This window comes from Phragmites australis, chromosome 14, assembly GCF_958298935.1.
Source record: "Phragmites australis chromosome 14, lpPhrAust1.1, whole genome shotgun sequence".
NCBI classification, from domain to species: Eukaryota; Viridiplantae; Streptophyta; class Magnoliopsida; order Poales; family Poaceae; genus Phragmites; species Phragmites australis.
Genome location: NC_084934.1, coordinates 26,349,388 through 26,374,133, shown reverse-complemented (window position 1 = coordinate 26,374,133; position 24,746 = coordinate 26,349,388). Strand labels below are relative to the sequence as shown.

Genomic DNA, 24,746 nt, shown 5'->3' with positions numbered 1-24,746 from the left:
AGCATCCTCTGATTATCTTGCGGTCGTAGTTAACGATATGTCATATTGGTTTTAATAATAGAAATACAATTTCTAGTCTAGTATCATGTATCCTACCCCTACCAGAGGTGGATCTAGTGCATAAGCACCGGTGTCACAGTACACCAAAGGCTTCCAGCCGGCCCAAGTATCTCCCTCTATTCCTCCATGAGTGACACCAACGAGCCTTGTCTTATGACCCATTATATGCAAATGCTTATCACCTTGTTTATAAAGGAAAGATCGTGATCTATTAAAGGTCATGTTATAGGTAAAGTCAACTAAGCAAACATTTCAACAAATTAGAGATAATGGTTAAGAATCTTTATTAGAGATAATATATTCCTTTTTGCAAAGATCATGACATTACAAAGTTGGATATGGAAGAAGAGTACATTGATCACCATACACCAAGGGGGAAAAAACAAACTACACAAATTACCAACATTATAGATGAGATTGTTTGAACCCTGTTTGTTGACTTGCTACTTATTGAGTTCAATGATCTCTTCAGTAAAACAAATTCTAATTTGCTTACTTAAATGGATGCTTTTAGTCCTAAAGATTTTTTTAGTGATTTTAAATTGGAGAGCTTAATAGAATTATCTAAGTTCTATCCTGATGATTTTAGTGCAGTTCAGTGGAAGGATCTTACTCATGAGCTTTATATTTATATTGACAATGTATAAGCTGATGAAAGATTTTCAAACTTGAACACTGTTTCTGAACTCGCTAAACTGATGGTGGATATAAATAAGCACCTTGCTTTTCCTTTGCTATATCAGCTTTTAAAGCTAGTACTTATATTTACCTGCATCAGTGGAGAGTTGCTGTTCAGTAATAAAATTTGTGAAAATGATACTACAAAGTCGTATTGGTAATGAGTTTATGAATGATTATATCATTTGCTTTATTGAGCCAACCTTTCTAGCTACTATTCTAAATAGTATAGTGATAGATTGCTTTCAGAAGATGAGAGATGGTAAACCTAAAATGCTTCTACCAGAGGTAAGCACCATTGCAAAGATAATTTTAAAATTTTAGTATTGTCGTAGATACAAATTATTCTAACATGCTGTACTTGTCGTTGTTTCCAGGTTACTTCATATTCACCTTTGATGTCAGCTTTTGAATTATAGTTATTTCGATATTGCTTAATCATTGGATGTCTGGATTAATTGGTTGGTCTCCTATAACTTTATTATTTAAAATTATCATTGTAACATGTTGCAACTTTTTTTTACTTTTTCTATGTACTATTAATTTACTCCAAGCCGCAATCGTTGGTTAGCTTTCATGTGACACCATTGATTTTGAATCCTAGATCCGCCCTGCCCACTGCGAGTTCGTTGGAATTCTGCTCTCCCTGATGGAAACGAGAATCCGTTGTTTTGAGCGTACTGAGAGATCATGGAAAGGTTTGGTGTTAGGTCGCTTTGTTTTGTCGCTGGTGACAGGCAGATTTTCGTTACGTACAGGATTTGGAAAAATCTTAAAGCCGAATTGCCAACAACAGGACCAAAGTGGTGGTGAGCAACCACGAACGGAGGGAGCCGAAAAGCTCGTCTTTCCGGAAGCATATCCAATTGAGCAGTACAGCATTTTTCCCCTTTCGACCCTTCCAATATATTTCTTAGCTCTCAACACGATCTCGACGAGGAACAGTTCGTTCAATGAAAGCTGTGGTGACTCTCTGCGCCGTCGGTTTGGGATCAGATGGCCACGATGAGATCTTTTTTTATATTTTAATAAAAAATTATAAATATATATGTTTATTTTAAAAATTATAAATTCAAACTCTTATCACCCGTTAAAAGGATGATATGTTTTAAAAATAATTGTGTTCTAATACTTTTAAAATTTAAAATACTATAGAAATAGTCATACAACTAAAAAAAATTATGGTAAATTTTTTTCATCACTATTTTGATAGTGTTTTGAATTCTGTGGTACAAAAGATGCTATCATCAAACACCATAATTTCTTTACAAATTTTCATAACTATTTTGATAGTGTATTGAATTTTAAGAGTATTTGAACGCAATATTTTTTATTTTTAAATCTGTCGTTCATTTTTCAAAACAGACCCATACATTTGTAATTTTTTATTTAAAAAATAAAAAATAAAAAATATGAAGGAAGGAGACACGGGAAGCTGGGCTGTTCCTCAATATGTTTGCTGGGCCGAGGCAGCAGGTTCTTTCGTATCTACGGGCCTGAATTTTTCTCAACCTTTCAGGATCCATTCACTGCCATGTGGGCCCGCCCATCCTCATGGTCGGTATTCCGTTCCCCGAGAGAGAACACCTGAGCAGCGTGGTAGGGTTTAAGTAAAGATGGTTAAATGGGCCGTGCTTACTGGGCCGGCCCGAAGCACGGAACTGTAGGCACGGCCCAGGCACGGCCCGGCTCGAGCCGAGATGGGCCGGGCCGGCACAGCACGAGGCCACGGGCTGTGCCTGGGCCGAGCGCGCGGCACGGCACGGCACGGCCCACGGCACGGCTGGGCCGGCACGGCCCACCGCGGGGGGCACGGCCCGGCCGGCATGTGGGGGCACGATGGGCCGGCGGGGGCACGCGGGTTAACGGGGTAAACGGCCCGTTTAACCCGTTAACCCGATATTTTTGAATTTTATAGCCGTTTTGTGACCGTTTGAGCTCCAAAAAATTCGAAAAAAATTGCAAAAATCACCATTTTTCACCTATAAATAGAGGAGCACATTGCCCTTCCATTCCACACCAGCAACACCATTTTCTCTCTTGTTTCCTCCTCTCATTCTTGTCTCAAAGTTCGTGAGAATTAGCGACAATTTGGCAAAATTAGTTTGAATTGTTGCAAAAAAATCCGAGCAATTCCAAAATCGTCATCCTGCTGACTTGCTATCTTGAAGTTGAAGAAATCTTGGTGATTTTTTTGCATCGTTGTTGAGTCTTATTTTATTATTAGTTTTATTATTTGATTATTTCTAACTCTGAATATTTGCAATTTTTGTAGTGTCATTCGACATTGATCATGGATGCCGGTGATCATGATACATCCATAGATCATGATTTTTTTTCTCTAATGACTCAGAGGGGACTACGGCCCCTTTGATACTAGTGCTGCAGGTGATGATGGACCCGACGGTGAACCTCCGGTTGGTTCACATCCAGATCCAGGTGATGCAGCAGCAGTTCCATCGTCAGGCTCTACAAGTGCGCACATATTAGCAAGCAGCGGGTCTAAAAGATCAAGAGCCGGTACTTCCGAAGTTTGGCAAGACTTTGAAAGGATCTACAAAGAGGAAGATGGGGTAAGTGTCAGGTATGCTAGGTGTTATATTTGTAAAAATGAATTATCTGCAAAGCCCTCGGGTGGAACGGGGCACTTGAAGAGGCACACCATAAGTTGCAAGCGAAAGAGTGGAGCAGCCATGAAGCAGACGGTGTTGCAGTACAACCCCGACGGCTCTGTTCATCATTGGGAGTACGACTCTGCCAATGCTCAAAAAAAGCTATGTCGCTTCATTGCAAGAGCGGATCTACCACTCAATATCGGTGAGTCTGCTGCATTTGAAGATTACATTAAGCAAGCTCATAATTCTAGGTTCACGCATGTTTCTAGACAGACAACTAGTAGGGATATGGTAAAATACTACAATACGTGTCGTAGCAAACTTAAAGAAATGTTGCAAACATGTACATTTTCAGTTGCTTTGACCTCAGACATATGGGCAGGTAGGGCTAGAGAGGATTATCTTAGTGTTTTTGCTCATTTTGTTAATAATGATTGGGAATTAGAAAAGAGAATAATAGGTTTTCGCTTGATTGACAACGCGCATACCGGTGAAAATATTGTTGAAAATATATCTCAAGTAGTTGCAGACTTTGGCCTCACGAATAAAATATTTTCTATTACTTTAGATAATGCCGGTGCAAATTCTAGAGCAATGAATATTCTTACTCCATTGTTTAGTACTTATGCTGAATCTTTCTTGTTACATCAACGTTGTGCTTGTCATATTATCAATCTTATAGTAAAATCCGGTTTGAAGAGGTTATCGCGATACTTAGAAGATTTTCGTACTGCAATATCTTTTGTGAACTCCTCTAACCAACGAATTGCAGCATATAAACAGTATTGTGTTGCAATGGGTGTGCGTCCACGTAAGTTTGCTCTGGACATGCCGGTGAGATGGAACTCTACTTTCTTGATGCTTAAAAATATTATACCATATAAGAGCACATTTGGTGTGTTTATTCATACACATTACCATCAGCATGGGGGTCAAACTTTACTCACGGAAGCGCATTGGTATGTTGCTGAAAGGATACTGGAGTTTCTTGAATTTTTTTATGATTCAACTGTGAGTTTATTATCCAACATCTTGTTTAGTAGTGCATAATATTGTTGAAATTGCTACTCATTTAAACAACTATGAAAATAACAATCTTCTAAGAGATTGTGTAGTTCCTATGAAATCTAAATTCTTAAAGTATTGGAAAGAAATTCCTTTGTTATACGCCTTTGCCTTTATTTTAGATCCTAGAGCTAAAATTGCAGCTTTCTGTAGAGTTCTCGCAATTCTAGGTGATGCTCTTGGCCATGATTATTCTAATTATTATACTAATGTTCGTTCTAAGTTATTCGAAGTTTATAGTAAATATGAAACAAAGTATGGCGGAGTTCGCCTGCAACGACCTCCACTAGCACCCACAACAAGTAAGAAGACGACAACGTGGGGGAAAATATTTGGTGCAAGTTCTTCATCAAGAAGTTCAGACTCTTCGTCACGATCGTCTACGGGCACCGGAATTCTAACATCCGGAGGGGAGCTAACTACCTTCATCGACAGTGACGTTATCAGCCATGAACAAGAAAACTTCAACATACTGCAATGGTGGCATGAGTACAAGACGAATTATCCAGTGCTTTCACTGTTAGCGCGAGATTTGTTAACGGTTCCTGTATCTACAGTTTCTTCTGAGGCTGCCTTCAATCTTACAGGAAGGATAATCGAAGAGAGAAGAACAAATCTGTCAAGTGAGATGTTTGAAATACTCACCATAGTAAAGGATTGGGAACAAGCTGAAGCACGAATGCAACACACTGCAGAAAATACTGAGCTTGAAGAATCATTCCAAAATTTGTATCTAGATGCTGATGAGAACGTGTAATTTTAAATTTTCTGAGCTAGGTTGTACTCTTTTTTTCTTTGCTAGAAAGGTTTTTAATGAAGCAACCTATCAATAAAGCTCATTTTTAGAATTAATCATGTGCCCCTATTATTTCTAAGTTTTTTTATTCATGTTTTTTGTTTATTTTTTTAAAATACCCCCCGCGGCCCCACCCCCACCTACCTCTCCTCTCATCGTGACCTATAAATACCATCTACTCCATCTCAAACTCCATGTATTCTCATTGCCCACCCATCTCTCTTTTCCTATTTGCTAGCCAAGTAGCCAGTATTCACTTCACATTAAGAAACTAATTTCATATTTTAATTCATGGATCAAGACGCCGAGAACTCATGTGCATGGTCCCAAGTGTGGCAACATTTTGAAAAGGTCTTCAAAGAAATTAACGAGGAACTGGTAAAATTTACTAAGTGTAATATATACAGCATAGAAATAGGTGCCAGATCTTCACATGGAACGAGACACTTGAGGAAGCATATTAAAAATTGCAAGCAAAATTCTGGGGTTTCTAATGAAACCATGTAATTTTCGGAGCATAATCATTGGTTGTACTCTTTTTTCCTTCCAGCAAAAAGGTTTTTAACGAGACAACCAATCAATAAAGATGTTATGTATTTATTTTCCATATTTTTTTTATTGTTTTTTGAATTTTTTTAGCTATTATTTTTTATTTTTTCTTATTTTTTTAGTGCTGACGGGCACAACGTGCCTTCACCGTGCCAGCCGGGCCCGTCGTGCCTTCCCGTGCCAACCTGGCCCGTCGTGCCTCCACCGTACCGGTCGGGCCCGTCGTGCCAAACGGGCCTGTCGTGCCTCCACCGTACCGAACGGGCCCATCGTGCCGGCCGGGCCTATCGTGCCGACCGTGTCGTGGGCCGGCCCGGCACGGCACGGTGACAGTTAGGCCGTGCCGTGGGCCAATAGCTCGGCACGCGGGCCGGCACCGCACGGCCCGTAACAGTAAATGGGCCAATCGGACCGTGCCAATTTCGGGCCGTACCGAGATGGACCCGTGCTGGGCCGACCCGATTGGCCCATTTGACCATCTTTAGATTTAAGGAGGGGAGCCGCCGCCGCTCTGTGCAAGCCTGAGGGGGGCGGGGGACGGCTACCGATCGCGGCTCGCGAGGCACCTACCGCGGAGGTTACGGAATCCGATCCCCGGCCTTGAGAATCGTAGCTGCGAGGATCCTTTTGCCTCAGTTCTGCTGCGGAGCTGTTTCGACTTCCGATTGGAGGCGTGCGGGGTTCGGGTGGGTTCGACTTGCTGGTCTCTCGGTGCACGGTTCTTGGGGTCTGGATTGGTAGTTTTTCATGTTCGCCTTTCCATCTAGTGCGTTAGCTTTAGGAGCGAGAAGATCATTTCGAGTTCAGATTCTGCAATCATTTGGATTGTTCGTTGCAGTATGAGTATTGAGTTCAGGGCCACTCTAGGCTAGCACATTTGGATATATATATGCAAGAATCTAGCAAACTTTTGTTTTCAGGGTTGATGCTTTTGCATAAGAAGTTGTGGATTTGTCTTTGCAAGTGACCAGTTTGCACTTTTTTCCCCGGTTCCTGTGGTTCCTAGCAGGTATTTGAGCAATGGCTTTCACTAGTAGAATTGGAAATGCGCTTAGGAAAACTTCGGCGCCCTCGAATTCGCCTCTGCTTCAGGCAATAAGATGCATGTCTTCTTCAAAGCTTTTCGTTGGAGGTATTTCAAATGGGTTATTATCCTATTCTACCTTCTGGTTATAAGATAGTAGCGTCTTTTATGCCGTCTAATATTTAATACCTTTTCTAATCAACCTTCTTTTAGGACTTTCATATGCCATCGATGACACCACCCTGAAGAATGTCTTTTCTCACTACGGGGATGTCCTTGAAGGTTGTTTGTCCAATTAATGTGACTCGTATCGTTCTTTCTTCGTTGTTTGTGTAGTTAACACTTCTTTATTTTGGGGTTGCATTCAGCTCGAATCATCATTGACCGGGAATCTGGGAGGTCAAGGGGATTTGGATTTATAACTTACTCATCCAGCGAAGAAGCCGCAGCTGCAATTACTGCCATGGATGGCAAGGTAAGCCATTCATGTCTATGTTTTCCTGTATGCCCTTTGCATTTCCTCACTTGCAGTGATAATCCCAAACTTTAGGCCCTGTTTGTTTGCCCCTCGATTGTGGATTATGGATTCTACAAACAAACGGCAGATTCTGGAAGTGGATTCAGCAAATATATGTCTGGATTATGGCACAATCCACAATCCACTCAAAGTGAGCTTCTACAATTCACAATCCACAATTCAGAATCTAGAGGGGAAAACAAACAGGGCCTTAGTTCCATGGTAGCTTACAGTTATCAAATTTGTTTTATTAGGTCAGAACAGGCAATGCAACTAAGATAGTTTCTCACGGCCGAAATTTAGTTTTGTCACTGATTTGAAATAGTGTTTTGAGAATTGGTGCTGATCCACCCGCTGAATGCCAATCTTTTTCTCCCTGGTTACGTTGAAATAACTAACAACTCTTTGTTCAGTTTAGCTGCGCATCATGCTGACTAAAAGAACTAAGTAAATGACAACCATTCATTTTTGGCTGAGCACAATGTATGACTATTTTTTTTCGTTAGTTGACAGCATGGGTTGATAACTTGATATGCTACAAGTAATGGTCTTGATCAAAACGTCCTAGAGTTGCAGTATTATTAATAGTTTTTTGTGAGTTGAGGTGCATGATTGAGAATATATTCTCGTAAGGAATCTTAAATTGTTGGTTCTTAGTTTCCTGATGCAACAATCTAGTTGGTATGACCACGAGCACTAAAAGAGTAACCTATGAGATAAATCATTCCTGTTAACGAGTATTAAACTGTTTCTAGTTCTACAGGGTTAATTTGTGCACATGATATGCTGTTTAGCTGTAAAAGTGACTACTTTGAACTTCTCCATTTTGTTTTTACTCGGGTTGGCCATCACAAGTGATTTGAAAAGTTTCTTTAGTTCCACATAGATATCGCTAATAAGCATATTATTTTCTGAAACATAAACGATTTGCTTGTTTGTAAAAACAAATCCAACTATTTCATCTGATACAGGAACTTCAAGGACGAACTGTAATGGTGGACCATGCCAATGACCGTGCTGGTGGAATACGTGGAGGTGGTGGATTCGCCGCTGGTGGTTATGGCGGTGGCAGTGGATATGCTACTGGTGGATATGGCAGTACCGGTGGATATGGTAGTGGTGGGTATAACAGTGGCGGTGGATATGGTGCTGGCGGGTATGACAGTAGCAGTGGCGGACATGCCGGCGGCAATGGGGGTTACAGTGATGGAGCTACCGGTGGTGGTTATGCTAGCATCTACAACAATGCTTCTGGTAGCGGATGTGCCGATGGCAATGGTGGTTACAGTGGTGGAGCTACCTGTGGTGTTTATGCTAGCAACAACGACAATGCTTCCGGTGGTAAATATGCCGGCAGCAATGATGGTTACAGTGATGGAGCTACCGGTGGTGGTTATGCTAGCAACTACAACAATGCTTCTGGTGGCAGATACGGAAGCCGTGGAAGCTACAATACCGCTGGCAATTCTGATGGAAACGCTGGTGGGTATAATTCTCCCAACACCTATGGTGCAGGGAAGTACAATTCTGGAGCTGCCGGTGGTGGTGGAACCCTTGGTGAATTTGGTGGCGGCTTCAGCGGTGGAGGTTTCGGTGCTGCTGGTCGCAGCAACGGCAACAACTTTGCTGGAAAAGGGACCGGTGGCTGCTACAGTAGTAGCAGAGGCGCCGGAGGATTGTCTGGCGGGCACGCCATGAGCTATGGGGCTGACAAGGTGCAGTACAATGGCCAAGACGACCTGCTGGGTGAGGACTTCTTCGACAAGGAAGAAGCAGCAGTGAATAGATGAGATTGCTGCATGCTTGCATCTCTTGCACGTTGCTGCTAATCTTTTTTAATCCAAGCAAATGAAAACTTTATTTGAGCTTAGGATATACACTGTACATTCGGCCCATTAGGGCCTTTTTTTTTCAGTCCATCAGTTTTTTAGCACATATTTCCCCGATATAAACGGCATTTTTTTTAATTTTTTTTTGCAGATAGTTTTAGAATTATCTCTAGTTTTTATAGATTTTTTATTTTATTTTTAAAATCTATTTTGATTTTTTAAATTCAAAATACGAATTTCAGTCGTATTACAAAACCGGACCGCACCGCACCGAATTGACCGAATTTTGCGGTTTTCAACCGGTTTTTGTCGAATTTGCGAAACAGAGATGGCCAAATGGGTCAGTCGGGTCGGCCCGGTTAGGTAGGATCCGATATGCCCAACTAGTGTAATAGGTAGGGTAGTGCTGGCCTGCATGCCGTGTCTTTAGTCTACGGCACGACCCGTCATGTATTGTGCCGAGCCGGTCCGAACACAACTACGGCCCGACGGTCCCGACGGTACGACTAGTCCGATATGCACAATAGGCACGGTGTCACGGACGGCGAAAAAAAATAAAAATAGATACAAAATTTTAAAAATCTATAAAAAATGGATAAATAAATAATAAGATAAAAATATAGAAAATAGATAAAAAATAGCTGCCAAATTTTAAAAAATATATATAATACAAAATAGCAGGATCCAAATATACCCGCGTAGCGCTGTGCCCGTGCCGACCCGATTTAACCGTGCTGCGCTTGGTCCAAACACAACCCATGACCTTGTGCCATGCTAGCCCAGTTCAGACCGTGCTTACAATGCCGAGCTTCGAGCCGATCCATTTGGCCATCTCTATGCGAACCCTGCCTTGGACGCGCTGATGCCGCGGGCGGGTGCGTCCTGGGGCGCACGACACACGCGGTGCGCCGGTGTCCACGCCCCTCGCCTACTGCAGCCAATGAACCAAGCCACAGCGCTCTGCGCCTACGCGGCTCAGCGAGTTGGTTAAGTCCGTGCAGTATCAGTGCCGCCACCACCATAAGGAAGCAAATGGCAATAACAGCAGAAATAATATCACGGGCATTCCATACCAAATACGCCAGACAATCACCGGTGTTGCATCTATTGCAACTTCGCAAATACTACAGCGTTTCTCCACCAATGATCAAGCTAAGGAATCTTGCCCAGTTCAATTCGGATCCAGATTCTCCATTTGCGGAGAATGAAGCCTAGACGGGCTTCCTCTGAATCAAAGCTGTATCTTAACACACCTAGTAATCCTCCCTACGGGCTGTACAAAACACACGATGAAGCGGCTTCACAAGCCTCTTGCAGCAGCAGAATCGATGTAGTTGGCGGCTTCGACTTCATCTAGCTGCTTCCCTTCCACAAGGCCCCTTATCAGAGTGGCGGCGTAGGTCTTCGATGGAGGTGCTAATGGTAGCTCACCAGATTTGAACCGCTCAATATCTGACGAAGGGCACCTGCCAAGACCAGAGGGAAAAATAACTAAACATCGTTTTCAAGAAAAGCGTATTTTCACTAGCCTTCAAAAAGTGCACTGAAATGCCATGTGCAAGTCACCATTATCGAGGAAAAAGACTTAGTGCAGATAGGGGGGCTCACGTCATAGTTAGAATTGGAAGGTCATCCTCCTTTCCAAGATAAAGTACATTGGAGTACCAGCTATCCTGCAAGAAATTCATCAAGGAGGCATTAGCTATATTCCAGAATTTGTGAAGCCCGAATGCCACATAGACGATGGAATGGAAGTTAGTGTCAGAATTATGTTCATGCAGGCTGGGTTAGAAATTTGTCCATTGATGACATGCAACTGTTATTTTACCTTTTCAGTTTTTAGCGTACTAAAATAAGACTTCTTTTTTAATGTTATTTTAAGATAAAGTAAGATCCCAACATTTGTCGCAGCAAGCCTTTTGGCTCCCTGGCCATATAAGCATTTCTAAGCCAAGATGAACCTGAAAACCCAAATAGCCTGGTACTGGCATTTCATTGCTAAATAGGTCAAGGTTAAGAGTTCGTACAGACATCAGCCTTGAGATTTTGAAGGAAATCATCACGAGTAAAAGTGACCTATGCAGCCATGGGAAAAGAAGGTGCTATCATTATCAATAAGCCGCTGGAACAGCGGTCACATATGTTTGAATGATGTTTTCAACAGCACAATGTAATTTAATCTCATTTAGAAGCATATAGAAAATTGTGTGCAAAGGGGAAGGGTACACTATTGTCGAAGTGGGACAAGCAAATCAAACCTTAATAGGTTGAAGATGAAGAGCTTTGTTTGTAGACATAAACTCCATTTCAGTTGAACCAATCAAAGGAGAGTCAGGATACTCGACATTTCCATCTTTGCCACTCTCCGGCACTAAACGGTTCTCTTGAAACAAGATATCATTGAATTGCTCAAGCCTGTTGAAAGGGGACAATTATATGAAATTCGGAGCACTAACAAAATGACAACATTCCAAACTGCCTGAATTCAAGGATCAGGAACATGTAAATGTAGTTACAACATACATACGTTATTTTATACATGCAGACATAAGACTTCTCATTGCAGTTTATCTCAGGGTTGATAAAAGCAGCACCACCAGTTCCCCAACAGGGAGTAGAGGATCTCCCGAAAAGCAATCTGTGAGGCACGGTCTTCCACATGGTTCCTCTTGGTGAGCTTGTGTCATGTGATCCACAACATGGCATGCACATACCCTCAGCCTGTCCCAGATCAAAACAGCTAGCAAATTTATCTCTTGAAGCATACTGCTTACCATAAAAGAAAAACCAAGGACAATATTAAGGAAAACAATGGAAACTAATGTATCCGTAAAGTATTGGACTATATCCCAAAAATCCATGGAGGTCACAAATGCAGTGACAGCTCACAAGCAACACACACTTATTAAAGTAACTAATGCTCCTCACACGATTATATAAAACATTGAGTTCTTGACTTCACCTTTCCCCCTTGAATGTAGCACAGAAACCTTGGCTTCCACATGTTTGAGCCAAAGCTGGCATACCAAACATAAGTTCTTGATAAAACTGATCGCCAAGTAAAAGATAGATCAGAGATTCTTTTGGACACCACCACAGATGCATCATTATGTGCTTCAACTGAATCAGTTGGACTTTGTTCTGCTGTTGTGCAATTTGAGGTGGTCTTCGTTGCCATGTTGTCTTCATCAAGTTTCATTTTTGAGAGGTGTTCGCTTACAGCATCATCAACTTGAATAACATTGACAGATGAAGCAGCACCAGAGAGATCAGCAACATCTTCAACGTCAGACTCGGAGCCAGAGGAAGCGTAGAGCTGTTCATTCCCAAAAGGAAACATGAATGAAAAAATTATCCTAGTTCGACAATTGGATTGATGTTTCTCTATAATTTTTGGGCTCAACTGTACAGTGATCCTCCATGCAGCATGCCACATAAATGATAAACAAAATGTGATATCATTAACACAAGATAGTTTAAGATGAACAGAGTCAATAAAGTTGAGTTATATATTTCCGTGTATGTTTTATAACGACCTATTGGGGGAGAAAAGGGCACAAGACAGACTGTTAAGAAGGTCAGGCATAATCAAGTGAGACATTGATGATAGTTGTGGGATATATTGGCCTCAAACGTGGTCATCTGATCTTCTGTCCGCAGCTACTTGAGTGCCTAGGTGTTGAGGATAGTGTCATCTTTTGTTGAGTAGGTAAGTGCTTTTGGTGTCGTGGTGTGTCCTGGTGGCTTTTTAAGGTTTGTTCGTGTTTTTGCGAGACATTGAGGTGGCTTCTTATGGTGTGTCCCCTTGGGGCGGTGAATTCTCTTCTACTTGAAATGAATAGTGGCTCTTGTCCTTGGTCTCAAAAAATACACATGATGTATTTATCAGCATGTTTTTCATAATGTCCCAATGACATGTGGATTTGGACCCACATTGTCATCCTTACACAGACGGATTTCACATTTACTCAATGGCATATAAGGAATTCTCTTCTCTTGGTAGTTCATCAAGTCGGCTACGAACCGATAATGTAATAGCCTGTCAACTGAGCTGCTTAACACAGTTGGCACAGCTTCATGATTCATGAGCATGCATTCACCTTTCAAATTAATTGAGCTACACTTGCTACTGTATTAAAACCCTGAACTGAAACTTTCAATCTAAGAACGTGGACCACAAGCTGTGACTATTGTTACGACATGTCTCCAGGAAAAGTGTGAGAGGGTCAAGTTTCCAGCAAACAACCTGATTTGAGCTAATTCCAGCAAACATAACTTAAGCTAACTGATGCACATCTCTTACATCAAAGCACAATTCATTAATCTTAAGCTAGGCCAAACAGACCCCAAATCCAAGTCTCCACGATATGAATATCAGAAGGGAAATACCTCACTTGGTGAGGGCCTACTCCTCAATAATACTTTCTCTGGCAGCTTACTACTCAAAACAGGCCAGCATGTCTTCAATTCATCGCGTACCTGGTCAATGTGGAGTTGAAAAGGAGAAGCGTAATTACAAACATCCACAGAAAGGCAGGTACTAGATAGCAATAGTGTGTGTGGATGTTTACCGCTTGTATAACTCTCCATGTAGATTCAAATGGCTGCATCTCTGGAGAGTTGAATGTGAATTTATCTCCCAACAAGACTTTGGCACAAGCAAAAAATGAATTTGCTATGACCTAAGGTTATAACCTCCCTCAAGAGCCATCACTATCCTTCCATGAGCAAATCCTAACAGCTGCAGGATTCATCATACAGATAAGCATGCAGTGTCTCTTGCATAGGCTTTACATGATAAGCGCAAGTGTAAGTCAACACAGTGGAAAGTCCATGATGTATAGATGAAATATTAAATAAATGGAAAAGATCAAATGGACATCTACTAACAGGTAACAGCAGAGCATAAGAATAAAATAGGAAATTACAGAAGCAGAAGGTATACAAATTACTGCCTTAGACAATTTTGGTCCATTAATCTATTCCATCTCATATGAACTCTTTTAAAAGTTCAAACAAGATTAATAACTTCTTTAAGGACAGGGGAGTGCATGATTAATAACTTCATACCTTTGTTAATAGCTGAGCATATCCATTTGGAGTGATGCAGCAACCACCGAGAGGATCACCCAATGCTACTCAAGGAAGTAAAATATCGGAGAGCAGAAAATTCTCAAATAAACAACACAAACAGACATGATCCACCACATACATACACCAGGAAGTTTAGATTCTATTATAGCCAGCAGTTCAATAAAAAAAAGGTTCCTGAGAAGTTTTCAAAATCTTCAGCACAAAACTCATTTATTATGCTACAACATAATCAGGTACATAAGCTGTACACTTGTACTAGTCCGAGCAGTTATCGAGCTACAGCTTGTCAGCATATATAAGAATTGAACATTTGTGCATAATGTTGCCTTGATTTACTTAAATGTTTAAAGCAAAGCGCATGGTAATGGAATAAAAGAGCAATAAAGAATTTTCCACCTGCATACCTGCATCGAACCCAGCAGAAACCAGTATTATATCGGGATCAAAAACTTCAGTGACAGGAAGCAGTACGTGGTCCCATGCAGCAATATAATCTGCATCACCACACTTCCCATGCTCCCAGGGCACGTTAATGTTATACCCTTTACCAGCTTCCTCCCCAATGAAACAGTGAGAAGCATCACCTTCAGCAGGATAGAAGCTTCCATAATCAAATCTATAACAAACATTAGAACGATAGATATTTAATTATGTCTTCATTAACTTGGTTATAGGCAACATACACTATCAGTAACAGGAATACCGACGGACCAAAACAAAAAAAGATGTTCATCTTTACACTTTGTGAAAAGGTCAACCAAAATATCACTATTAAAGGCCAAAAAGGTTATCTTCTATAAGCATACAAACAACAAATATGCACCAATTTTTAAGTTTGAAATGTCATACCAGCAGAACTGTTTGGGTAGTTCAAGAAGAGGCCTTACCCGCATAGAACAGGTAACAGCTTGCGGATCCATTCTAAGCTACCATGTAAACTTAAACCCAAAACAGTTAACAAAACAGATGCAATGAATTGATTAACCAGATTTAGGTAGAATCAAGGACGAGGGCGACAAATTGGAGGTAATCAAGCTAGTCTGAACTCTAACCAAAACTAGTAAGAAACATCAAGGTTTTCTGTCAAACCTGTGAACTGAAAAGAACAATACACGAGGGTCATTATAGAACATTTTCTGTGTGCCATTTCCATGGTGAACATCCCAATCGACAATCAATATCTTCTTGATACCTAAATCAGGCTGCAACAGAAATACCACAAAGTTCAAAAGTGAACTCACCTTCTCATTAGATCTCATCACAACAAAGTATGGTGCTTGTTCCTATGTAAGAAGTGATGAATAATGGTAGTAGCATCGATTAATACAAACAGAAAAATCAACAGGGAAATTTGAAATACACACCCTCTCATTTAAGAGATAATTAGCCGCAATTGCCACATTGTTGAAGAGACAAAATCCCATTGCCTCATCATGCTCTGCATGGTGGCCTGGAGGTCTGACTAGAGCAATAGCAGAACTTAACTCGCCAGAAGCGACCTTCTCAGCTACCTATTTTCCAAATAAGTCACTTTTCGGTAATTTCCCCCCATAAGATGGAACATAATAGCTACAGAAAAGTAGGAAATGTGCTTATGCAATGCAGGAAATGATTACCTCTATGACAGAACCAGCTGCAAGAATTGCAGACTCTGAGGAACCCTTGTTGAAGTAAATGGAATTGAATTTCCTAGCAATCTTGTTTCTGCTGGAATCATATTTTTTCGAGCTGATATCTCGCATCAGTTTTATATGGTTCTGGCTATGAACAGAAGCTATATACTTGTCCTCCGCTTCCTTGGCCTTAAAGACCACACACCTAGAAGAGAATTATGTTAGAGTAGCATTGGAGAACCCTACAGCCATCCTCAATAAGAGTAGAAACACTAAGCTTTGGAAAACAATGAACCAAATCAACAGCACCTAAGCTCTAATGCTAACATTTAAGCTTAAGTTTACTAGCATCGAAGTTACTGCACAATAGCAAGAGCTCCATCTTCCGAAATTGCACAATTACCATAAACAGGTTAGGTTCATGATGTATTTTTTATCAGTGCAATTTTTTGTTGGGCTAGGAGTTGATGCATTGTTTAAACCAATGTATCATCAGTTTCTCTTATCCTGACACAATTCAGCAGTTTTCGCATTTTGGGAATTTCAGATTTAAGACCTAAGCCTACAGGTAAAATCACGAATACCAACACTTTCCAATTTAATTCGTGTGCATACCAGGTCAATCAGATCCAAATGAACACGGGTACAGCAGCAACTCGAGCAAAGTAGCTACAGCTAAGGGGCGCGCAACGCAGAGGCTCCCCCTCTTAGGCGATTCGATGGAACCGTGAACACCAAAGCCGTGCACACGCCTCTCCGATTCCGACCAAAACTACCCTGCTCTTAACTCGGGGAGCGGGGAGCGGGGAGCGACGAGCAGCCACTAGAGCCGTACCTGGAGGCGACGCCCTCGGCGTTGAGCTTGCGCCAGATGGCGCGCAGCCGCTCGGGGTTCTCCGGGTGCTCCTCCCCGTCCGGCGTCGCGTGCGCGCACATCCGCTCGTCGTACAGCAGCCCCACCCGCGGCGCGGCCCCCGGCGGAGCCCGAGCCACCGCCGCCATCGTGCGCCGCCGGGGATGTGCTCGCGCGGCGGAGAAAGAGACGGGGCCGGGAGGCGAAAGTACCGAGACGAGTCGGGAATGGAGGAGGGTTCAGTTCAGGCGTGTCCGCTCCGACGACTCGCCGGCCACTGGACAGGACTGGTGGCTTTGCCCCTCTCGTTCGATTGGGCTCTTTGTGCGTGGGGTCGCGTGTGTCAGACGTGGGCCCCACCTGCAAGCTGGCACCTCCTCACGGGTACGTTTTGCAACAAGCACCCCAATGAACATCAGAATAGAGTTAAATGTCCCTCCTGCCCCTCACACCCCTCGTCTTTTGTTGTGAGTAGGGGTGCGTGTGTCAGACGTGGGTCCTACCTGGAAGCTGGCGCCTCCTCACGGGTACGTTTTGCAAAAAGCACCCCGATAAATCAGAATAATGTGAAATGTCCCTCCTGCCCCTCACCCCTCTTCTTTTGTTGTGCCTGCAGCCCTGCACGGAACGGAGACCATCCCACTGCTCCGCGCGCCTTCGGGTGGTTGGGTTGGGTGGGGTTTAGGGTTTTGTACTAGGGTTTTCGTCCTCTCCACCACCTCCTGCTCCCCGCGCCCCCGCCTCCATGGCTGGGGTGGAGGACGAGGACGAGTTTCGGGACGCCGACGACGCAGACGCCACCGCTCCGCCACCTTCATCGACGTCGGTTTCGACCCCCTCCAAGCCCAAGCCCGCTGCTGCTGCTGCTGGCTTCGGCAGGAGGCTGCTCGCTTCCATCCCTCTGCCCGCCACTTTCTCCGCCGCCATCGGCCGACCCTCCACTCCTTCCAGCCCCAAGCCCCCACCGCCGCCGGCCTCCAAGGTGGGCCTTGGCCTCCTGCTCAACCCGGGTCGCGAGCCCTCCGCCGACAGCTCCGACGCCTCGGCCCACAACCTTCACCTGCCTCCGACGACTGCTCTCCAGCAACAGCACGGGGAGGAGGTGCTGGAGGAACAAGGCACCTCTGTTCAACGGGCTCACCTCGCTTTGCAGCACAGGGAAGATCAGGTAGTTGGACATGATGTTGGTGGTGTGGGAGAGGAGCTAGTAGTACTAGTACCGATGGAGGAGGAATGCCGGCTTACAGCTGAAGGTCGGGAGAAGGAAGGTGTTGCTGATGGATGCTCTGCGAACAAGAATGGTTTCTCTTTGCATGATCAGGAGGAGGGGGAGCAGCGCACAAGTGTTGAGCTGGGAGCAACCATGGAAGATCAAGATGTGGTGGAGCAAGAAGGGGCGACCAAGTACTACACTGCTGTGGAAGATCAGAGTAACAATGCTGCAGAACAATGTGCCGGTGATGCACCAAGGGCATTCAAGGATGGCAACATTGTGGAAGATCAGGAGGTGGTGAACCAAGAAGGGGCGACCAAGTACTACACTGCTGTGGAAGATCACAGTAACAACGCTGCAGAGCAATGTGCCGGTGATGCACCAAGGGCAATCAAGGATGACAACGTTGTGGAAGATGAAGAGGTGGTGGAGCAAGAAAGGGCAACCAAGTACTACAGTGATGTGGAAGATCAGAGTAACAACGCTGCAGAGCAATGGGCCGGTGATGCACCAAGGGCAATCAAGGATGACAACGTTGTGGAAGAAAAGGAGAGGGCAATGGAGCAAGGAGGTCCTGTTGGCATACTGTGTGCAGCCGAGGATGACATTGCTGTGGGATCGCAAGAGGAGGAAGGCGTGGTGGTGGAAGGGCAAGGTGAGGATGGCATTTCTGTACTGGATCAACATAAGATGGTGGAGCAGTGCATGAGTGATGAGCTGGGAGTAGCCATGGGTGATAGCGCCATCCAAGATCAAGAGGTGGTGGTGGTGGAGCAAGAAGAGGTAACCGATTATTATGATGCTGTGGTGGAAGATCAGAGTAATAATGCTGCTGTGGAGCAATGCACCAGTGATGAATTGAGAGCAGTCAAGGATGGTAACATTGTGGAAGAAAAGGAGAAGGCGGTGGAGCAAGAAGGTGCTATTGGTATACTGGGTGCAGCTGAGGATGATGTTGCTGTGGGATCGCAAGAGCAGGAGGGGGAGGAGGAGGTAGTGGTGGTGGCAGAGCAAGGTGAGGATGCCATTTCTTTACAAGATCACGATAAGGTGGTGGAGCAGTGCAGCAGTGATCAACTGAGAACAACCACGGATGATAATGCTGCACAAGATCACGAGGTGGTGGAGCAAGAAGGTGCCATTGTTGAAAGGGGTGCAACCGTGGATGGCATTGCTGTTGAAACTCAAGAGAAGGCAGTCGAGCAATCTGCAGGTGACGAATCAAGAGCAACCAAGGACGAGAATGCTGTGGAAGATAAGGAGAAGGTGGTGAATCAAGGTGTCATCGACAAACAGGGTGCAATCAAGGATGGCAGTGCTGTGGAGCCTCAAAATGAGGAGGATGTGGTGGTTGCAGAGCAAGGTGAGGATGGCATTTCTGTACAAGATCAGGATAAGGTGGTGGAGCAATGCACCAGTGATCAACTGAGAACCACCACAGATGATAATGATGCAAAAGATCAAGAGGTGAGCAGGGAGAAGGTTAGGCTCAGTGCTGGATATCCGCAGAGGCCCGGCAGACCGAACTGCCGTTTTTACATGTTAAACGGGAGCTGCTCATATGGGTTATCATGCTACTATAATCATCCACAGGTAAAATTAACAGCAATTTCTCATTGTTTAATTTCATCCTCTTAATTTTTCCGAGCAAAATGTTTGTATGTACCTTTCAGTGCCATCCTTCTTTCATCTGGTAGATAATATGACAACCAACCATCTAATATAATGCACATCTCCCTCTGTATGACTGTTATATATATGCGCACGTATCTTTGTCCTTCAGTATGTATTTTTCTTCATCTAAATTTGAATGGCATGGTATAAAGATTTCAGTGCTGACTTGTTGCATTTGCAGTATGTATATAAGTGACATGGACATTAGAAAGCTGGGTTATACCTGTTTAGTGCTTTGTTTTTCATTTGCTGATTTTTACCATTTGATGGCATAATTTTCGTCCTTTTTTTAATTGAAATGTGTTGTCGTCACTACAGCTCAAAGCAAAACCAGACGTTTCAAGTTTCCCCTCTGAACAAGGAAATCGTGAAGTTGCAGAATTTCTGGAACTGAACCGTGTTGGGCTCCCCATCCGAGAAGTATGTTTTTCCTGTTTTCCTCTAGTCATCTATCTAAGTTGGTTGGCGAACTTCTGCTTTGCATTAAGAGCTGCTGAAACTGAAATATTAATCTTTTATAATTTTGATTTTCAGGGAGCAAGGAACTGCACCTATTTCATGCGTAATGGTACTTGCAGATATGGGAAAAAATGTTGTTTTAACCATCCAGAACAAGTACTTGATGCTCAGCTCTACATGCCAACAGGGTGGGATGATACTAACTTGCCATCTTCACCGCACTCGAAGAAATCTTCTGAACATGCAATCTTAGATGACTTATCATCTAGCTCAGAGTTCCTTCCTCCAAACATACTTCGAATGCTTTTACCTCCTCAAAATGTGCCTCCTACTACTGAAGAAAGGGAAATGAAGGTGAAAAAGGTACATCTGTACATGCTATAGCTATTATACATTATGTCACAGTAAAAGATTTAAACAATTATCTCTCCATATCTTGGAATACTGCTACATGTTTTTGAAATAATTTCTTCATTTTTTCCCATATCACATCTGCTTGGATATTGCTAAGGTTTTTTTCCAATCTTCATTAGAATTTCCATTTTTGTATTGTCTTTGTTCCTTTTGGATGTTATTGACCCCAAATCAAGCCACATGTCGTAAAAGAAAACCAAGTCACACTGCTCCTATATATTTTTATTGGTGTTGTTGATCAGACAAACATTCAATGCCCATAGCTTCCTATATTTGTTGAATCTGGTAATATTGATATGTTGCTGTTAGTGGTTGCTTGAGTTGGAATTATGGACTCGAACCTTTTCTTTAAAGAAGGCAACTTAATATATGACATGAGTAACATGTGGCTCTCCAAGTTCATATTGATATGTTACTGTTAGTGGTTTCTTAGTTAGGCTACCACCATGCTTGTATGCTAATTCAGTATCTACATTTTTTAAAATGTTTAGATACATGTATGATACCAACCAGTAGATAGGTGCAATAATGCAAGATAGCAAACCATAATGTGGTCACCAGGCTAGCATAAAAAGATTGATTGTTCTACCACCCTTTACAGTTACAAGTTCAATGCTTACGAGGAGGAGAGAGAGGGGAGGAGGGATTTTGCTTGTGGCCTGAGGGGGTTTCTTCTTTTTGTTTCTCTAACACATGTCGAAATTGTATCTTTTTGTTGCTCATCTTTTGCAGTGGTGCAGCTACCCTAAACACAGAGTCTATCAGGAAAATACCTTAACTGTCCTTAGGTTGCGTTTTTCATATATTAAACTGACCTACTACTTCAAATTTGAATTTGATGTAGGGTATACTCAGTTAAGAACCACCTTAGGATGTTATGGACTGGCCTTTTGGGGAAGGGTAGCTGGGCTAGGGATCTGAGAAATTGAGTAGATTGGTTTGGGAGCAGCAGTAGAACAGAGGAATATGAAGCCTGTGGCAGGGAGAGAACAGTAGGAGGTGTGGCGATAGAAGCTACGAGAGAAACAGAGAGAGTACACGAGGGCAGAGGGGATACGAGAGGGATACTTCTGGACTAAATCTTGCTTAATCAAAATAGATGTTGGCTGCCTCTTTAATAGTCTGCACCCCTAACAATCCAGATCTAACAAACTTTATATCTAAGCTAGGAGATAGTAAATCTCCTTTGAACAGACTTTGTCTCTAATACTTGATTAAAAAAAAAACTCTACCGACCTAGGAGGACATAGGTGGCATTATAAATAAAAAGAAATAGGCACCCAAATTCGCGTCGAAGAGGACTCGAACCTGGGTGGTCTAGGCGTACATCCACACCCTAGCTCAGTTCCTTCTAATACTTGATAAGCAAGTACTAATTAACAGCTTATCTAGACTTCTATCTCTAATTCCAGCGGCTTCTGCTAATCTTATGATGTGCTGTACATCATGTATGGCCCAAGGCCCATGACATAACATAGGAACTTTTGCAGTTTTTTTAAGAATCACGTTAGGGACTTTGTAGTTTTTTCTTTGTGTTGATTTGACATCTGAGCCAAAGTGTTTTGCAATTTTGCATGTTGCTATTAGTTTGCATTCGACATGCATCCTTCAAATTCCAGTGAAGCAGATTTGTCACGCTGTTGCAATTTTTAACTACACCTGATACTCTTGTAGACTATGACAATGGTTATGCATTTTTAACAATTTATTATCTCGTCTGCTTCAAATAGGATCCCGATTGGTCGTCTGCTTCAGATGATTCTGATGGGTGCTGTTTGGCTGATGGTTCAGGTGGGCCTTTGTGCAAGCAGGAACATGCGGACTATTCTGAGAGGCCTGGTAGACAGGAATGCCCTTTCCTTTTGAGATTTGGTAATTGTAAATTCACATCAGCATGCCAATATTATCATCCAAAAGACAAATTCTCAAGTAGATACCATCCAAAAGATCCATCACTGGCAGAAGAACCAATGGTTTATCCTGAAAAACCTGGTGAACCAGAATGCCCCTTCTATATGAAAACTCGGTTCTGTAAATTTGGGGTAGAATGTAAATTTCATCACCCAAAGGATTTACCTCCAAGTATGCGGACCCCAACAATTCCAAAAAGATCGATTGCTGCTAATGAAGACCATCCAACAGCAAAAACCACGCTGCAAGACCATATGTACCTGCAACAGAAGTATCCTGAGAGACCCGGTGAACCAGCCTGCCGGTACTACATGCAATTTGGGAAATGTAAATTTCTGTCAGCATGTGTATTTCATCATCCAAAAGAAAGACTCCAAAGTGGGTGGCATCCCATAGCTCCAGTTCACTCTGACAAGTATGAGACTTGGCAACCCACACACACTTTCAGATCAGAAGACCATTGCCAGCAGGAGCAGAACATACTTGGCATGCCAGAATGCCCATTCTACATGAAAACTGGGACATGCCAATTTGGATCAGCATGCGACTTTGATCATCCAAAACGTTGGTGTTCAAGCAGAGGTATGCATTTTTTTATTGATGTCTAAATAAGCCTGTTGGTTCAATCATAAGTAGTTCTTTTTCCTTCCCTTATATTTGGTAGTAGTACCTATTGCTAGTTGCATTTTTTTCTGAAGCACTGGAGAAGGCACAAGTGAATAATCAAACATATTTTCCAAATTACCTGTGGCATTCCGAGAGTCTTCAATTGGCTTCCAAGTATAGTAATACCGATGACTTTGGTTATATGTAATGGAGAAAAGAAAGTACATGAGTTTTTTTTACGCACCGTGATCTTTACTACTCTTTGATCTCTATGCAAAGAATAACACAACTTATTCCTAAGTGGCCTCTAGGAGTCCAGAACAGTATTATTGTTCATAAATCTTTTCGCAATTTTAAATAACATACATGGTCAATTGTTGCTTTCTGGTATTTGAACTTTGGCGCTCATGTTGTTTCAGGGAGTAATTGATGATGGAACTGACTATGAAAATACGATTACCTCACAAAGTCAGAGAATATTCTTCAGCAACAGGAACAGACAATAGGTTACATACATTTGTGAGTATGTAACACTGGTATTTGTTTTTTTAATCAAAATTTCTGTTTTGTGTTAAAAAGGAAGAAAAGGAATGATGTAGGGTGTTTGTGTGAGTAGCGAAAGAGTATATACTCATGGATTAAATCAATCTACTTTGTGGCAAGTGGTTACTATACCCTAATATTAGCAGCTGCCTTAATTATTGCATGATCGTGCAGACACATAGCATCACAGTTTACTCTCTTTCATAGTGTTCCTTTCTGGTGTTGCATATGTAAACCTGGCACATAGGAATGGCACGAGGATATACATTTTGCCATTGCTGGTTTGACCCCTTGTCTCTTCTTTTATGCAACATGGCCCAGAATCAAGTTAGTATCTGTTTTGTGTTGCATTTGAATCGCCTGCTCATCTTTCCGAAACTAGCACTGTAGCACATTACAGCTTTCAGTCTTTTTTTTTTTCATCTGACTCCTAACCTTGGTGTTTGAATTGTCTTCTTTGCAGGATCATTTTGCAACCACTTTTGCAGCTGAATCTTAAGTGGATATATGACTAGCTGATGTGAGGAGGAAGATCTGATGACGAACAGAAACTTTTGTAGGAACGCGGCTCTAGCCCTAGTCTTCTCTTGTGAAGAGATAGATGATTCTAGTCATGTGTGTTCGTTTCGAATTTCTGCCCTAGTCTAGTTAGAATTCTTGTACCAGTTGTGACTTGCCTGGTGACTCCCACCTCCCAGTCATATGCCATTTAATATTACCGTGCCCAGTGCCCACCCCTGTGGTGTAAGCTCGAGATTGCGGATCATTCAGTATGCAGCACTAGAACCCTGCACTCACTAACGATCGTGGTTATGGCAGATTGAAATCTCAGATCGCCTTTTGTCCAGTTTGTCTGAGATTAATTACTTGCATGTGTTGGTTGTCCCTGGCCTGCTGGAAAAACGGAAGGGTGGTCAGGTCGGTTGGTTCAACTGACGGCAAGTGTTTGAAGATGCTTTGACTTTAGAAGCACTCGCATGTGTAGAAACTATCTGTCTTGCCCTAGATTGTGCTTTGCAGAGTATTTGCATTGGATCTGATAGTTAGAAGTGGTGAATAGTATGAAAACTCAGTCCAGATGCCACTTTGTTTCAAACCTGAATGAGTTTCGGGAGATAGGACGACCGTTCTTTTTGTAGTCTGAATATCAGATGCCTTTTTGTTGGCATTTCCACATTGTTGTCAATTTCATTGAAGAGGCGGAGTGGTGTGTTCCGGTACCGGTGCATTCTG

The 24,746-nt window shown here is 42.7% G+C and overlaps 3 protein-coding genes across 8 annotated transcripts; 2 read left to right on the top strand and 1 right to left on the bottom strand.

The window, feature by feature from the left end:
• Positions 1 to 2,324: 2,324 nt before the first annotated feature.
• Positions 2,325 to 9,235, top strand: LOC133890909 (glycine-rich RNA-binding protein 3, mitochondrial-like). 4 transcript variants are annotated; one of them, XM_062331533.1, is made up of 6 exons: positions 2,325 to 2,342; positions 6,249 to 6,340; positions 6,773 to 6,895; positions 7,001 to 7,069; positions 7,156 to 7,262; positions 8,276 to 9,235. In XM_062331533.1, exons 3-6 carry the CDS (start codon positions 6,784 to 6,786, stop codon positions 9,092 to 9,094), a joined length of 1,107 nt encoding a protein of 368 aa, XP_062187517.1. In that variant the 5' UTR covers positions 2,325 to 2,342; positions 6,249 to 6,340; positions 6,773 to 6,783; the 3' UTR covers positions 9,095 to 9,235. The 4 variants fall into 4 exon arrangements, with proteins under 4 accessions (XP_062187517.1, XP_062187518.1, XP_062187519.1 ...); XM_062331534.1 differs by lacking the exon at positions 2,325 to 2,342 and having other exon boundaries at positions 6,249 to 6,449; XM_062331535.1 differs by lacking the exon at positions 2,325 to 2,342 and having other exon boundaries at positions 6,250 to 6,340; positions 6,684 to 6,895.
• A 931-nt stretch (positions 9,236 to 10,166) lies between these two features.
• Positions 10,167 to 17,011, bottom strand: LOC133890500 (histone deacetylase 5-like). Its single transcript, XM_062330886.1, is given in 14 exon segments — positions 10,167 to 10,599; positions 10,742 to 10,806; positions 11,392 to 11,548; positions 11,661 to 11,854; positions 12,096 to 12,449; positions 13,523 to 13,612; positions 13,705 to 13,817; positions 13,820 to 13,874; positions 14,204 to 14,268; positions 14,632 to 14,843; positions 15,317 to 15,429; positions 15,592 to 15,738; positions 15,844 to 16,045; positions 16,676 to 17,011. Coding segments are annotated over 14 exon segments (2,100 nt in total). The 5' UTR covers positions 16,843 to 17,011; the 3' UTR covers positions 10,167 to 10,433.
• Positions 17,012 to 17,339: 328 nt separating this feature from the next.
• On the top strand, positions 17,340 to 24,379 carry LOC133890827 (uncharacterized). Of its 3 annotated transcripts, none has more exons than XM_062331409.1 (6): positions 17,340 to 19,499; positions 19,899 to 20,000; positions 20,115 to 20,402; positions 22,184 to 22,946; positions 23,390 to 23,489; positions 23,977 to 24,379. In XM_062331409.1, the coding sequence occupies exons 1-5, from the start codon at positions 17,439 to 17,441 to the stop codon at positions 23,398 to 23,400; spliced, it is 3,225 nt and encodes a 1,074-aa protein (XP_062187393.1). In that variant the 5' UTR covers positions 17,340 to 17,438; the 3' UTR covers positions 23,401 to 23,489; positions 23,977 to 24,379. The 3 variants fall into 3 exon arrangements, with proteins under 3 accessions (XP_062187393.1, XP_062187394.1, XP_062187395.1); XM_062331410.1 differs by having other exon boundaries at positions 23,390 to 23,493; XM_062331411.1 differs by lacking the exons at positions 23,390 to 23,489; positions 23,977 to 24,379 and having other exon boundaries at positions 22,245 to 22,461.
• Positions 24,380 to 24,746: the final 367 nt, after the last annotated feature.

What these genes read in the sequence shown, in the direction of transcription:
- LOC133890909 (XM_062331533.1), top strand. Translation starts at nt 6,784, where the DNA reads ATGGCTTTCACTAGTAGAATTGGAAATGCGCTTAGGAAAACTTCGGCG. An exon ending in TTCAAAGCTTTTCGTTGGAG is followed by an intron (nt 6,896 to 7,000) that starts GTATTTCAAATG and finishes ACCTTCTTTTAG; the next exon opens with GACTTTCATATGCCATCGAT. An exon ending in CTACGGGGATGTCCTTGAAG is followed by an intron (nt 7,070 to 7,155) that starts GTTGTTTGTCCA and finishes GGTTGCATTCAG; the next exon opens with CTCGAATCATCATTGACCGG.
- LOC133890827 (XM_062331409.1), top strand. Translation starts at nt 17,439, where the DNA reads ATGGCTGGGGTGGAGGACGAGGACGAGTTTCGGGACGCCGACGACGCA. An exon ending in GCTACTATAATCATCCACAG is followed by an intron (nt 19,500 to 19,898) that starts GTAAAATTAACA and finishes TCGTCACTACAG; the next exon opens with CTCAAAGCAAAACCAGACGT. An exon ending in TTGGGCTCCCCATCCGAGAA is followed by an intron (nt 20,001 to 20,114) that starts GTATGTTTTTCC and finishes TTTGATTTTCAG; the next exon opens with GGAGCAAGGAACTGCACCTA.